The sequence below is a fragment of the Hyperolius riggenbachi genome, chromosome 2 (assembly GCF_040937935.1).
Source record: "Hyperolius riggenbachi isolate aHypRig1 chromosome 2, aHypRig1.pri, whole genome shotgun sequence".
Classification (NCBI taxonomy): domain Eukaryota; kingdom Metazoa; phylum Chordata; class Amphibia; order Anura; family Hyperoliidae; genus Hyperolius; species Hyperolius riggenbachi.
Window position 1 is genome coordinate 409,887,953 of NC_090647.1, and position 13,857 is coordinate 409,901,809.

The 13,857-nt window shown below is 44.8% G+C and overlaps 1 protein-coding gene across 1 annotated transcript in view; it reads left to right on the forward strand.

The window, feature by feature from the left end:
• The window catches only part of LOC137544514 (amine oxidase [flavin-containing]-like), a 266,964-nt gene that overhangs the window by 205,106 nt on the left and 48,001 nt on the right, over positions 1-13,857 (forward strand). The window contains exon 9 of the mRNA XM_068265600.1: positions 10,120-10,216. Coding sequence (XP_068121701.1) covers positions 10,120-10,216 — 97 coding nt within the window. The remainder of the gene's footprint in view (positions 1-10,119; positions 10,217-13,857) is intronic.

Consider the following 13,857-nt stretch of genomic DNA (forward strand, 5'->3'; position numbering starts at 1 on the left):
TTTTTACAATGGCCCTAATTTACATGTTTTGCCTAGTAACAACATGACAAATTCCCTTTTCCGGTAGAAAATTGACCACAAAAATTTCTGTTATGTGATTTTTGCCATCTTTCGCAAAATATGGCACACAGAATATGAAAACATTCAGCACTCTGTCTGTTTTCTTCACGGATCCAATCTCATTTGAAAATTTGCATGAAATGGAAACTAGCCCATTAACAATCTTTTTTTTTTTTTTTTTTTTTTATACAAATGCAACATTTTGTTGCAAACTTTCACGGAAAAATCACACACGTAGAAACAGCCTAATTGCATTATGATGCAACATTATGTTTATGTAACATTCGTGCTCATCAATATTGACCACACAGTACATTTAACATTAATAGCTGCACACTACCCATAATAAACAAAAAAACATAGCAGCCATTCATAGATATCCAGACTAGTGTTGATCGAAACCTAAAATGTGCGGGTTCGGTTCGGCCGAACGTTGCCCCGATATTCGACATGTTCGGGCCGAATTCCGAACTCGAATGCAAGTCAATGGGCACCCGAATATTTCTGCTTTGCAGGCCATAAAAAACATAAAAAATGAGGGAAACTTCTGCAAAATGGCTTGGGAATAGTGGGGGGGCAAATGAGATCTTGGAAAGCTGTCGTAGTACTACCAATGGGACCAGCACACCGGATGGAAGAGGAGGTACTACAGGAGAGCAATGCCACGCTTTGTGACACAACCCAGGCCTGGCATGGCGACAAAATGCATGCGTAAAGCAAAGCATTGTGTCGCCATGCAGTGATAAATATAATAGAATGAGATATTCCTTAAACAGAGAGCGGCAACGCTAACCCAGCACACCGGATGGAAGAGGAGGTACTACAGGAGAGCAAGGCCATGCTTTGTGACACAACCCAGGCCTGGCTTGGTGACAAAATGCATGCGTAAAGCAAAGCATTTTGTCGCCATGCAGTGATAAATATAATAGAATGAGATATTCCTTAAAAAGAGAGCGGCAACGCTAACCGAACACACCGGATGGAAGAGGAGGTACTACAGGAGAGCAAGGCCACGCTTTGTGACACAACCCAGGCCTGGCATGGTGACAAAATGCATGCGTAAAGCAAAGCATTTTGTCACCATGCAGTGATAAATATAATAGAATGAGATATTCCTTAAAAAGAGAGCGGCAACGCTAACCCAGCACAGATGTTCATGGTGCTGGGTCGTGGGGTGTTGCGAAGTCGTTTCCAAACCACGATTTATTCATTTTAATTTGTGTCAGATGGTCTGCATTTTCTGTGGAGAGGCGGATACGCCGATCTGTAACGATGCCTCCGGCAGCACTGAAACAGCGTTCGGAGATAACGCTGGCTGCAGGGCAAGCCAGCACCTCTATTGTGTACATTGCCAGTTCGTGCCAGGTGTCTAGCTTAGAGACCCAATAGTTAAAGGGGACTGATGGATTGTTGAACACGGCTACGCCATCTGACATGTAGTCCTTGACCATCTTCTGCAGGCGATCGGCGCTGTAGGTGGAACTGGGTGAATGCTGTTCTGTGGGCTGCTGCCTGGGTGTCAGAAAAGTTTGCCACACCTTGGACACTGCCGATACCATTCCCTTGTGGGCACTAGCTGCCGTTTGTGTTCTTTGCTCCCCTCCTAGTCCTTGGTTAGCGGAAGTCACTCTGTTGACGTGGCTGGAGGAGGATGCAAATCTCCTCACTAATTTCTCCACAAGAGCCTGCTGGTATTCCTCCATTTTGACCTGTCTGACACTTTCTTCAATCAGTGTGGGAACATTTTCTTTGTAGCGTGGATCCAGAAGGGTATAAACCCAGTAATCCACGTCGGCCAGAATTCTGACAATGCGCGGGTCACGTTCAATGCAGCCTAGCATGAACTGAGCCATGTGTGCCAGAGTCCTACCAGGATGCTCATCATGTTCTGTGCTTGATTGTTGTGATGCACCATCACCAGCACCTTCTTCCTGGTCTTATTCCCGCTGAATTGTGGAAGTCAAACGTGCACGGCCATGTTCCTTGGCAGTGGAGGCATCCAAGTCCTGCTCCAACTCCAGCTGTTCCTCGTCCTCTTCTTCATCATATCTGGGACCAGCGGTTCCTGAGGCAGATTGCCTGATGTGGGTATCATCACGCTGATCGTTGTCCTCTCTCAATTCCTCCTCTTCCATCCTGATTGCCTCTTCCTTGATCTGCAACATTGATTGCTTCAGTAAACACAGCAGTGGTATTGTAATGCTGACTAAAGAGTTATCACCGCTCACAAGCAACGTGGATTACTCAAAATTTTGGAGGACTTCGCCTGTTGTCAGTTTGCCAGCTGACCGGATGCACATCGGTACTGCTCCGTCAGTCACTGGACTACTACACTCCTCTGCTCGCAAAGGCGTGCTAGCATGTGCAGCATAGAATTCCACCGCGTGAGGACATCAGACACCAAGCGATGGTTGGGTAGACTAAAGCGCTGCTGCAACTTGGTTAGTGCGGCCGAGGCAGCACTGGAGTTTCGGAAATGTTTGGCCACTCGCCGCACCTTCAGCAGAAGATCCGCCACGTTTGAGTATGTCCTCAGGAACTGCTGAACAAATAGGTTCAGAACGTGGGCCGGGCAAGGGATGTGTCTCAGCTTTGCCAACCGTAAGGCGCGAATGAGATTGCTCCCATTATCACACACAACCATGCCTGGTTCCAGGTATAGCGGTGCCAGCCACAACTGGGTCTGTTCCTTGATTGCCTTCCACATTTCTGCACCTGTGTGCTGCTTATCGCCAATGCAGATCAGCTTCAGTAAGGCTTGCTGATGCAAGGCAACAGCTGTGCTGCACCGCTCCCACGCTCCTGTTGCTGGGTTAGTGATGCTGGATGAGGTCGAGCTTGGAGAGGCGGTGGAGGAAAAGGAGCCAGAGAGGTCGCTGTTGTCATTGACTCGCAGGGAAGCAGGTCCGGCAATTTGCGGCGTTGGCAACACCTGTGCCGTAGCGGGTGAGGAGTCGCTGCCAGGCTCCACAAGGTTCACCCAGTGCGTAAGGGAGATGTACCGACCCTGGCCAAACGCACTCATCCAGGTGTCAGTGGTAAGGTGAACCTTGCAGCCAATGGTATTTTTCAGGCTTCGAGTGATTTTGCCGACCACGTGATCATGTAATGCTGGCACAGCACAGCGCGCAAAGTAGTGGCGGCTGGGAACCGCGTAATGTGGTATGGCCATCGACATCATGCATTTGAAGTTGTCTGTCTCCACCACTCTATATGGCAGTATTTCGCAGGCCAGGAACCTGGCAATGCTGGCTGTTAGTGCCATGGCTCGGGGGTCATTTGCTGGCATTTTTCTCCTGCGCAGCAACATCTCTGGGACAGATAGCATGCTGTTCACATTTTTTCCCCTGCTCAGTGTCTTCCTGCACACCCTGCAAATCACCATGGTTACATCCTTGCTGCTGTCTTCAAAGAATACACACAGAAGCAAAGTATGGCCCTACAAAAACCGCACCACAAAGGTTTATAGAAATATAAATAAGCCTTTATTTATCCATATCAACAGTATTAAAAAACCATAAACTTAAAAACAATGGCACATTGTTGTATTATACATGTAAATGTATATCCAGTATGGCCCTCATAATGAACTGTGAAAATGCAATCACAAGGTAAATGACATCAGAGTATAACAATCTCAATCCACAGTCAGTAGTGGGAGTGAATGGGTGATGACTGGAAATGACTGTGCACGAAAGGAAGGCAGAATGGCCGTGTATGAGGCCACCCTGCACAAAGACCGTTAGGATGTGAAGGATGCCGAAGTGAAACGGGGCCCGTGTGTGAACCTGTGTAGAAAATACACTCAGGACTGGTGAGGGGAGCAGTGTAAGCCTGGAAACGTGTGCCAGATAGAATGTACTGGCAACATGTACCAGGTGGAAAGAGGAAAGAGGACGTGCGTGCCTGTGATCCAGCAACTTACCGGGTGTGGAGAGAGAGAAGAGGGCGTGCGTGCCCGGAAGAAGCCGCATATAGCGGCGAATCGCGACGGCTACAGGCACACACGCCCTCTTCTCTCTCTCCACACCCGGTAAGTTGCTGGATCACAGGCACGCACGTCCTCTTTTCACCTGGTACATGTTGCCAGTACATTCTATCTGGCACACGTTTCCAGGCTTACACTGCTCCCCTCACCAGTCCTGAGTGTATCTTCTACACAGGTCCACACACGGGCCCCGTTTCACTTCGGCATCCTTCACATTCTAACGGTCTTTGTGCAGGGTGGCCTCATACACGGCCATTCTGCCTTCCTTTCGTGCACAGTCATTTCCAGTCATCACCCATTCACTCCCACTACTGACTGTGGATTGAGATTGTTATACTCTGATGTCATTTACCTTGTGCTTGCATTTTCACAGTTCATTATGAGGGCCATACTGGATATACATTTACATGTATAATACAACAATGTGCCATTGTTTTTAAGTTTATGGTTTTTTAATACTTTTGATATGGATAAATAAAGGCTTATTTATATTTCTATAAACCTTTGTGGTGCGGTTTTTGTAGGGCCATACTTTGCTTCTGTGTGTATTCATCGTGTTTGGTGGCCTTTCTGCACACTATTGGTTTTAGTTCATTGAATACCATTAGCCTAACATTGAAGTCAAGTGGATGGTGCTTGTCCAAATCTTTGTGCTGTCTTCAAAGAAATCACAGACTTTGGAGGACCTACTGCTTTGCTTGGGAGTTTGGCGCGTGCCTCTTTTGCGTCTCACTTGTGCGCTTGTTGTGGCCGATGTTCCCTGACTCCTTTGTGGCACAACGCGAACTCTTGATGCAGTAGGTTCTTCAGCTGACTCATCTGTACTGCTATCCCGACTGCCACGTGCTGCTGGTGGCCAATTCGGGTCTGTGCGATCATCGTCCAAAACCTCCTCTTCCATCTCTGAGTTGTCCTCATATGTGTGCGGTGGAGTCGAGCTCATCAGAACATCCTCTGCGCACCTCAATCCCATCTGTTCTTCATGTTCTGTGCAGCCCTCCTGCCATTCCAATTGCTGCGCAGATTGCTCTGGGATTTGGGTGTCTTCGTCCTCGCTTTGCCTTTCAGTGATTGGTGCATTTTCATCATCCACTGCCTGTGAATCCGGGCACAAGATTTGTGGCTGTTCCATTGACCTTTGACAGATGGCAGTTTGTGCGGGTACGAATATCTCCTCCGAATAGCCCAGTGTGTCGTACAAGATTTGTTCAGACTCTGTATTTGGTTGTTGTGTGCATGTTGTAGCTGCTGGTCATGTCACCTTTGTGCCCACTGGCTCCATATAACTGGCAGAGGACCTCGTGCCTGACAAGGATGGGCTGGTGCTTAACCCGCTGCTGGACGCTTGAGAGGTCAACCAATTCATTAAATCTTTCCGTTCTTGTGGATCAGTGAGGTTTGTTTTTTGACTGGGTCAGATAGCGGCATTAAGGGGGTTTTCTTAGGTGCGCCACCACGGCCTGTACGTGAACCGTCAGGGGAAACACCTGTTCCTTTGCCCCTCCCTCTTTCACGGGATTTCTTCATAGTAGTCGTTACTTGTCACAAAGATGAAATATTTTTTTAATAAACAATACTCAGCAAAAGTCACAGAATATACATGTGGATTGGTGGTACGCAAGTGATCCCACTTGGCGGCACTGAAAGTGTTTTTTTAATAAACAATACTCAGCAAAAGTCACAGAATATACGTGTGGATCGGTGGTACGCAAGTGATCCCACTTGGTGGCATTGAAAGTGTTTTTTTAATAAACAATACTCAACAAAAGTCACTGAATATACGTGTGGATCGGTGGTACGCAAGTGATCCCATTTGGCAGCACCAAAAGTGTTTTTTTAATAAACAATACTCAGCAAAAGTCACAGAATATACTTGTGGATTGGTGGTACCAGGGCCGGATTTACCATAAGGCACTGTAGGCACGTGCCTACAGGCGCCTGATGATGGAAAGGAGGCTAAATCCCCTCCCCGAGTGCCTCCTACCTGCCTTACCTATGCAGAGTCCTGAGCAAAGTGTAAATGAGAGGTTACTCACCCTGCTCTCTGTATTCCACTGACCAGATCTCACTTAAGTCAGGGGCACCTCTAGTTACTTAATGCTTAGGGTACTTCTGGGTACCTAATACTAAGAGACACCTGTAGCTACCAGATGGGCAGGGGAAGTAAGGGAGAAATGACAGCTGGGCCAGCCAGTACATTTGCAGTGCAGTTTGTAGATTCATGAAGGATGACGTCTAGGGGGCCAGGATCTCTGTGCCTATAGGCTCCTGTGATGTAAATCCGGGCCTGGGTGGTACGCAAGTGATCCCACTTGGCGGCACTGAAAGTGTTTTTTTTAATAAACAATACTCAGCAAAAGTCACAGAATATACTTGTGGATCGGTGATACGCAAGTGATCCCACTTGGCGGCACTGAAAGTGTTGTTTTAATAAACAATACTCAGCAAAAGTCACAGAATATACGTGTGTATCAGTGGTACGCAAGTGATCCAACTTGGTGGCATTGAAAGTGTTTTTTTAATAAACAACACTCAACAAAAGTCACTGAATATACGTGTGGATCGGTGGTACGCAAGTGATCCCATTTGGCGGCACCGAAAGTGTTTTTTTAATAAACAATACTCAGCAAAAGTCACAGAATATACTTGTGGATTGGTGGTACGCAAGTGATCCCACTTGGCGGCACTGAAAGTGTTTTTTTAATAAAAAATACTCAGCAAAAGTCACAGAATATACTTGTGGATTGGTGGTACGCAAGTGATGCCACTTGGCAGCACTGAAAGTGTTATTTTAATAAACAATACACAGCAAAAGTCACTGAATATACGTGTGGATCGGTGGTACGCAAGGGATCCCACTTGGCGGCACTGAAAGTGTTTTTTTAATAAACAATACTGAGCAAAAGTCACAGAATATACTTGTGGATCGGTGGTACGCAAGTGATCCCACTTGGCGGCACTGAAAGTGTTTTTTTTAATAAACAATACTCAGCAAAAGTCACAGAATATACTTGTGGATCGGTGATACGCAAGTGATCCCACTTGGCGGCACTGAAAGTGTTGTTTTAATAAACAATACTCAGCAAAAGTCACAGAATATACGTGTGGATCGGTGGTATGCAAGTGATCCCACTTGGTGGCACTGAAATTTTTTTTTAAGAAACAATACTCAGCAAAAGTCACAGAATATATTTGTGGATTGATGGTATGCAAGTGATCCCACTTGGTGGCACTGCAAGTGTTTTTTTAATAAACAATATGATACAAAAGTCACTGAAAATGAAAATATGTGTGGATTTTTAACAGCCCTGTGTGTGCTACAGCTGCTGTCAGCGGTGAGGCTGGGGCCCTGTGGCTGGCCTGGCTGGCAGTGAGGCCCTGTGGGTGCTGCTGTCAGCGGTGAGGCTGGGGTCCTGTGGCTGGCCTGGCTGGCCTGGCTGGCAGTGAGGCCCTGTGGCTGCTGCTGTCAGTGGTGAGGCTCGGGCCCTGTGGCTGGCCTGGCTAGCAGTGAGGCTCTGTGGGTGCTGCTGTCAGCGGTGAGGCTCGGGCCCTGTGGCTGGCCTGGCTAGCAGCCAGTGAGGCTCTGTGGGTGCTGCTGTCAGCGTGAGGCTGGGGCACTGTGGCTGGCCTGGCTAGCAGTGAGGCCCTGTGGCTGCTGCTGTCAGCGGTGAGGCTCGGGCCCTGTGGCTGGCCTGGCTAGCAGCCAGTGAGGCTCTGTGGGTGCTGCTGTCAGCGTGAGGCTGGGGCACTGTGGCTGGCCTGGCTAGCAGTGAGGCTTGTGGGTGCTGTTGTCAGCGTGAGGCTGGGGCCCTGTGGCTGGCCTGGATAGCAGTGAGGCTCTGTGGGTGCTGCTGTCAGAGTGAGGCTGGGGCACTGTGGCTGGCCTGGCTAGCAGTGAGGCTCTGTGGGTGCTGCTGTCAGCGGTGAGGCTGGAGGCTGGGGCCCTGTGGCTGGCACTGGCAGACAGTACGCTACGCTAAACTCCCTACCTACACAAAGCTAAACCCCAAAGCAAATGGCGCCGATCACGCGCGTTCGGGTATTTATGCACCCGAACACGTGACCCGCTCGGCCAATCACAGCGCGAGACGCGCGTTCGACCGAACGTACGGCCGAACGTTCAGCCACGGACAAGTTCGAACCACGTGGCAGAGCATCCATCACGGACACTGAGGTGTTCGGATGGTGTTCGCCGCGAACTCGAACACCACAAAATTTGCCGAATCCCGAACAGTGGCGAACACTAATCCAGACACACATTAATTAATTCAATGAACTTCATTCAACACAAATACCTTCAGTTTATGCCTGCATAGCACCTTATATAGACTTTAGAAAAATAATAATTTCCAGTTGATATCTGCAGTATATGCCCATTATTTGATTCCCCGCTAATTTTGTAAGTTTGCCCACTTACAAAGAAATTAACCATTTTTCATTTCTGTGGTAGTTTCATTGAATTCTGTGGACACTAGTGGTTTATACGCATAACGAGTTGAGATCAGGAGAGGAGTACAGTATCTGTGAGGCCTCATTCACACCTAAAATCAAAAATGCAAACGTTTTTGTGCGCTTTTTCCCCCCTTCCCGGTGCTCCACTGCGTGCTGCGTTTCTGGTAAAAGCGCTTTTCTAAGAGCTTTTCCAGAGCGGTTTTGTAATTCACTCTCTGACGCAAGGCAGGAAGTGAACTCTTTGACCCGGAAAAAAAAAATACATTGGGCCTGATTCACAAAACGGTGCAAACACTTTGCACGCCTGTGGAAAGCCCTTTATCATTATTAGTTTAGGCGTGATCACAAGTAACTCGCACTAAGCTCCCGCGCGCAAAGTTTTGTGCGCGCAATCGTGCAGGCGCGCGCGCAGCACCCATTAAGCTCTATGTAACTTTGCACGCGCGCAAAACTTTGCGCGCGAGGGGAGCTTCGCGTGATCAGCAGCACAAAGCGGTGATAATTCTGCTAGTGCAAAGGTTTTCACGCCTAAAGTCTTTTAGGCGTGATAACTGAGTTATCACCGCTTTGTGAATCAGGCCCAATGTATTTATTCTAAAAAATGTGAACGCAATCGCAGCATAAAGTGGCTTTGTGAGCGTTTAGCACTCTTCCTATACCTTCCATTTTAGCAAAAACACCCCAAAAATGGTACAGGCACCGCTTTGCTGAAAGCACAGCACACGAACCGCGCTGAAATGAACCTTGTCATAGAGATTCATTGAACAAGCGTGTTGTGGGCGATTTTAAAAATCGCCTGCACTTGAAAAAAGGACGAAAACGCCCCTAGTGTAAACGAGCCCTGGCTGATTGTAATCTTTGAGCTTACACAATCTGTGGCTGCCAGAACGCTGGCAGGGTTGTAGGAAATCTAAAGCCATCTAATTTTCCATCTGATTGACCAGTGATCTGATAAGAAATTGCATCGTGTGTAGACATCCAAATTGTTTCTGATCGATTTTGCATTAAGTACCCAAAATCGATCGCAATCTGATCGGACCGGTCAGAAATTATCTAATAGATCCATTGATCTGATGGAAAATTGTACTGTGTGTACACAGCTTTATACTGATTTCACTCAGTAACATGGAAATAATTTATAACATTTATTTAATGAAATTTTTTTCCTGGATTTTCCATTAATATTCTGTCTCTCTCCATTAAAATGAAGCTAACATAATAATTACAAACGGTTAACTTATTTGTAAGTGGGCACACTTACAAGTTTAGCAAGGGATTAAATAATTATTTCACTCTCTGTACTACAATAACTATGCTAATTTGAAATACCAGTGCAGTAAGTTACTAAATGAAGCAGGGCAAAAAGCTGTAAATATATACCCCCATATAAAAATATATACAGTATCTACCTAAGGCCATGGTGTATTGTAACCGGGACAGACAAAGATGAACATTGCCTATTCTGCGTTCTGAGTTGAGTAGAACGCACATAGTGCATAAGATTATTACAAGCAATTAAACTCTGATATGCTGTAATCAATTTAATTATTAATGTAGTCTATTAAAATGGGATATTTTGTAAATAACTACACTGCTGAGAATGCATATTCTTTATGTAGATTTTTGTGGAAGCATGATCATTGAAGATGAAGATGCACCTATTGGACTAACACTTGATGATACAAAACCAGATGGATCAGTGCCTGCTATAATGGGGTATGTTATGTATTTACTGTATGCATATAGTATTGGCTTAGTTATTTTATGTTCATTATGGGCTGTAACGCCAAATACCCCATATGAATTAATTAAATGAATATACAGTATATATATATATATATATATATATATATATATATATATATATATAGGAGGGGCAGCTGAGGAACACAACATTGTTTTTCACTCAAATCAATAAGTATAACTTTGAAAATCTGATAAGACAGTACACGCTTAAAAAAATGCCTCCCAAGCATGTTATGTTTTACTTCCTGCAGTCTCGTATTCAGGGAATTTGGAGCTTTTATAAATGCTAGCCAACAAAATCTTTAGAAGGTACTTTGCAAGTGCCTTTACCCCAATGTTCAGGACAAGTGATTCAATTATTCACTTCCACCTCCACATGGCATGAATAGGAGGTGGGGTAAGCTTATTCCTTGGGTCTTATGATGGGATCTTGAAGAGCCCCTCCAAGTCTCCCAGTGGGGCAAGGGGTAGATGGGAACAGTAAATTCGGGCGCCTGAGGCTAGTGGACAAATCGGGCGCCGCCATTCACTCCTATAATAAATATCGTTTAATGGGCGCCCGATAGGAAAAAAGGGCGCCGGAGAAAAATAACGTTTTAAAAGCGGCGCCCGGAGACTTAATGTTTTATTACTGTTTCTCATGATTACACATTATTTAATGATTTATACATTTTTAAATTTTATTTTTAAACGAAAAACAGTACAATATTTTTTTAAACATTATTTTTAAACGAAAAACAGTACATTTTTTTTAAACATTATTTTTAAACGAAAAAACTAACAGGGGGGTCTTAGGTTTAGGCACCAACAGGGGGGTCTTAGGTTTAGCCACCAACAGGGGGGTCTTAGGTTTAGGCACCAACAGGGGGTCTTAGGTTTAGGCACCAAAAGGGGGGTCTTAGGTTTAGGCACCAACAGGGGGGTCTTAGGTTTAGGCACCAACAGGGGGTCTTAGGTTTAGGCACCAACAGGGGGGTCTTAGGTTTAGGCACTAACAGGGGGGTCTTAGGTTTAGGCACCAACAGGGGGGTCTTAGGTTTAGGCACTAACAGGGGGGTCTAGGGGTTAGGGGTAGGTACAGGGAGGGTTACTTAGGCACCAACAGGGGGGGTCTTAGGTTTAGGCATCAACAGGGGGGTCTAGGGGTTAGGGGTAGGTACAGGGAGGGTTACTTAGTAATTTTTTTTTTTAAACGTTATTATACGTTTCAGTATTTAAACGAAAGATTAACGTTTTTACAATTGCCGATTTAATGCACATTATTTAATGATTTATAACTTTAAAAAACATTAATTTTAAACGAAATACAGTACAATACATTTTTAAACGTTATCCATGCTTATCGTTAAAAACCCGGCGCCCTTTTTTCCCAGCGCCCCTTTTTAACGTACGCGTCATAGACTATGACAGAGCTGTGTTTGATTATCTTTACTTATTGTATCATTAGTCTGTTTAATATGTGATTGATTGAATTAGATTGCTCCATGGTGCGTACGTTAAAAAGGGGCGCTGGGAAAAAAGGGCTCCGGGTTTTTAACAATAAGCATGGATAACGTTTAAAAATGTATTGTACTGTATTTCGTTTAAAATTAATGTTTTTTAAAGTTATAAATCATTAAATAATGTGCATTAAATCGGCAATTGTAAAAACGTTAATCTTTCGTTTAAATACTGAAACGTATAATAACGTTTAAAAAAAAAATTACTAAGTAACCCTCCCTGTACCTACCCCTAACCCCTAGACCCCCCTGTTAGTGCCTAAACCTAAGACCCCCCTGTTGGTGCCTAAACCTAAGACCCCCCTGTTAGTGCCTAAACCTAAGACCCCCCTGTTGGTGCCTAAACCTAAGACCCCCTGTTGGTGCCTAAACCTAAGACCCCCCTGTTGGTGCCTAAACCTAAGACCCCCCTTTTGGTGCCTAAACCTAAGACCCCCTGTTGGTGCCTAAACCTAAGACCCCCCTGTTGGTGGCTAAACCTAAGACCCCCCTGTTGGTGCCTAAACCTAAGACCCCCCTGTTAGTTTTTTCGTTTAAAAATAATGTTTAAAAAAAAAATGTACTGTTTTTCGTTTAAAAATAATGTTTAAAAAAAAATATTGTACTGTTTTTCGTTTAAAAATAAAATTTAAAAATGTATAAATCATTAAATAATGTGTAATCATGAGAAACAGTAATAAAACATTAAGTCTCCGGGCGCCGCTTTTAAAACGTTATTTTTCTCCGGCGCCCTTTTTTCCTATCGGGCGCCCATTAAACGATATTTATTATAGGAGTGAATGGCGGCGCCCGATTTGTCCACTAGCCTCAGGCGCCCGAATTTACTGTTCCCGTCTAGGACATCTGTATATACCATACATTAGTATGAACACATGCTAGCAGGCTAGTTTGGTGGTCTGTATATGTGTTAATTCTTCCCTAATATACTATAGGTACAGCAAGAGGCCTCTATTGGGGTAGATTCTTTACAAACTGAACTCTAAGGAAATTAACAAACAAAAAGGTGGGTTGGCACGACTGCGGTCTGAGTTGCAAGCAGGATGAAGGGTGGCTAGATTATGCACACTCCTTCCTTATTATACAATTTTAGCATGCTCTGGCGTGCAAGTATAGTACTGGAACACTTGAAGAGAAGAGGAATGCCAGCACTGCTAAATTGTTGGTTTATTGGACATCGTACATGCAAAACAAACAAGCATCAATGCTAAGTATTTAAACATACCATTGCGGATGAGAGTGGCGGTGGGTGCCGAGTGCAAGAGCCTTGTGTTTGTTTCACGCAAAAGCTGCGCTTCTACAGAAGCTGTTGCAAAACGGCCGTCAGGCTATTGCACCCGGCGCCCACCGCCACCCACTATCCCACTCTCATCCGCAATGGTATGTTTTAATATTTAGAAATTAAAGCTTGTTTGTTTTACATGTATGATGTCCAATAAACCATTGATTTAGCAGTGCTGGCATTCCTCTTCTCTTCAAGTGTCTAAGGAAAATAAGGAGTACTAATGTAAATCTATACTAGTTTCCTTTTTCGGGTGAATATTTATGGACCTTTAAAATCCACCACCCTGATGATATTTCCTTGCATGTATTGAAGAATTCAGGAGCTTACATGTTGACATGTTAATCAGGTTGGGGCTTGAAAATCACTAGAGCGCTTTTTTGAGTGTTTAGGGAGCGCTTTACATCGCTAGCGATTTCCCTGAACGCTCTGCCAATGTAAATAAATGTAACAAATTCCACAGTAGTGATTGCGATTAGCAAAATCGCAATCACAGGACATGCAGCATTTTGGGAGCGTTTGCGCTTCAATGTAAAGTATTGAAGCATTGGCAAATCGCTCATGAATCACTAAAGATAGCGATTTGTGTGCGATTTTAATTTACTGCCAACTGTAACAAAAATTAAAATAATTTGAAAGGACCAATCAGAATTAAAAACGTTAATTGCAAATCGCTACCACAATCGCTGGCAAAAAGCGTACATTTTTAAAATCGCTACCAAAATCGCCAGAAAACGCTCATGAAATCGCTTACAAAACACTGATTAAAAACGCTGGCGATTGCACTACCGATATGCGATTTGTAGTGTGTTCCAGGCCTCACTACCTTCAGC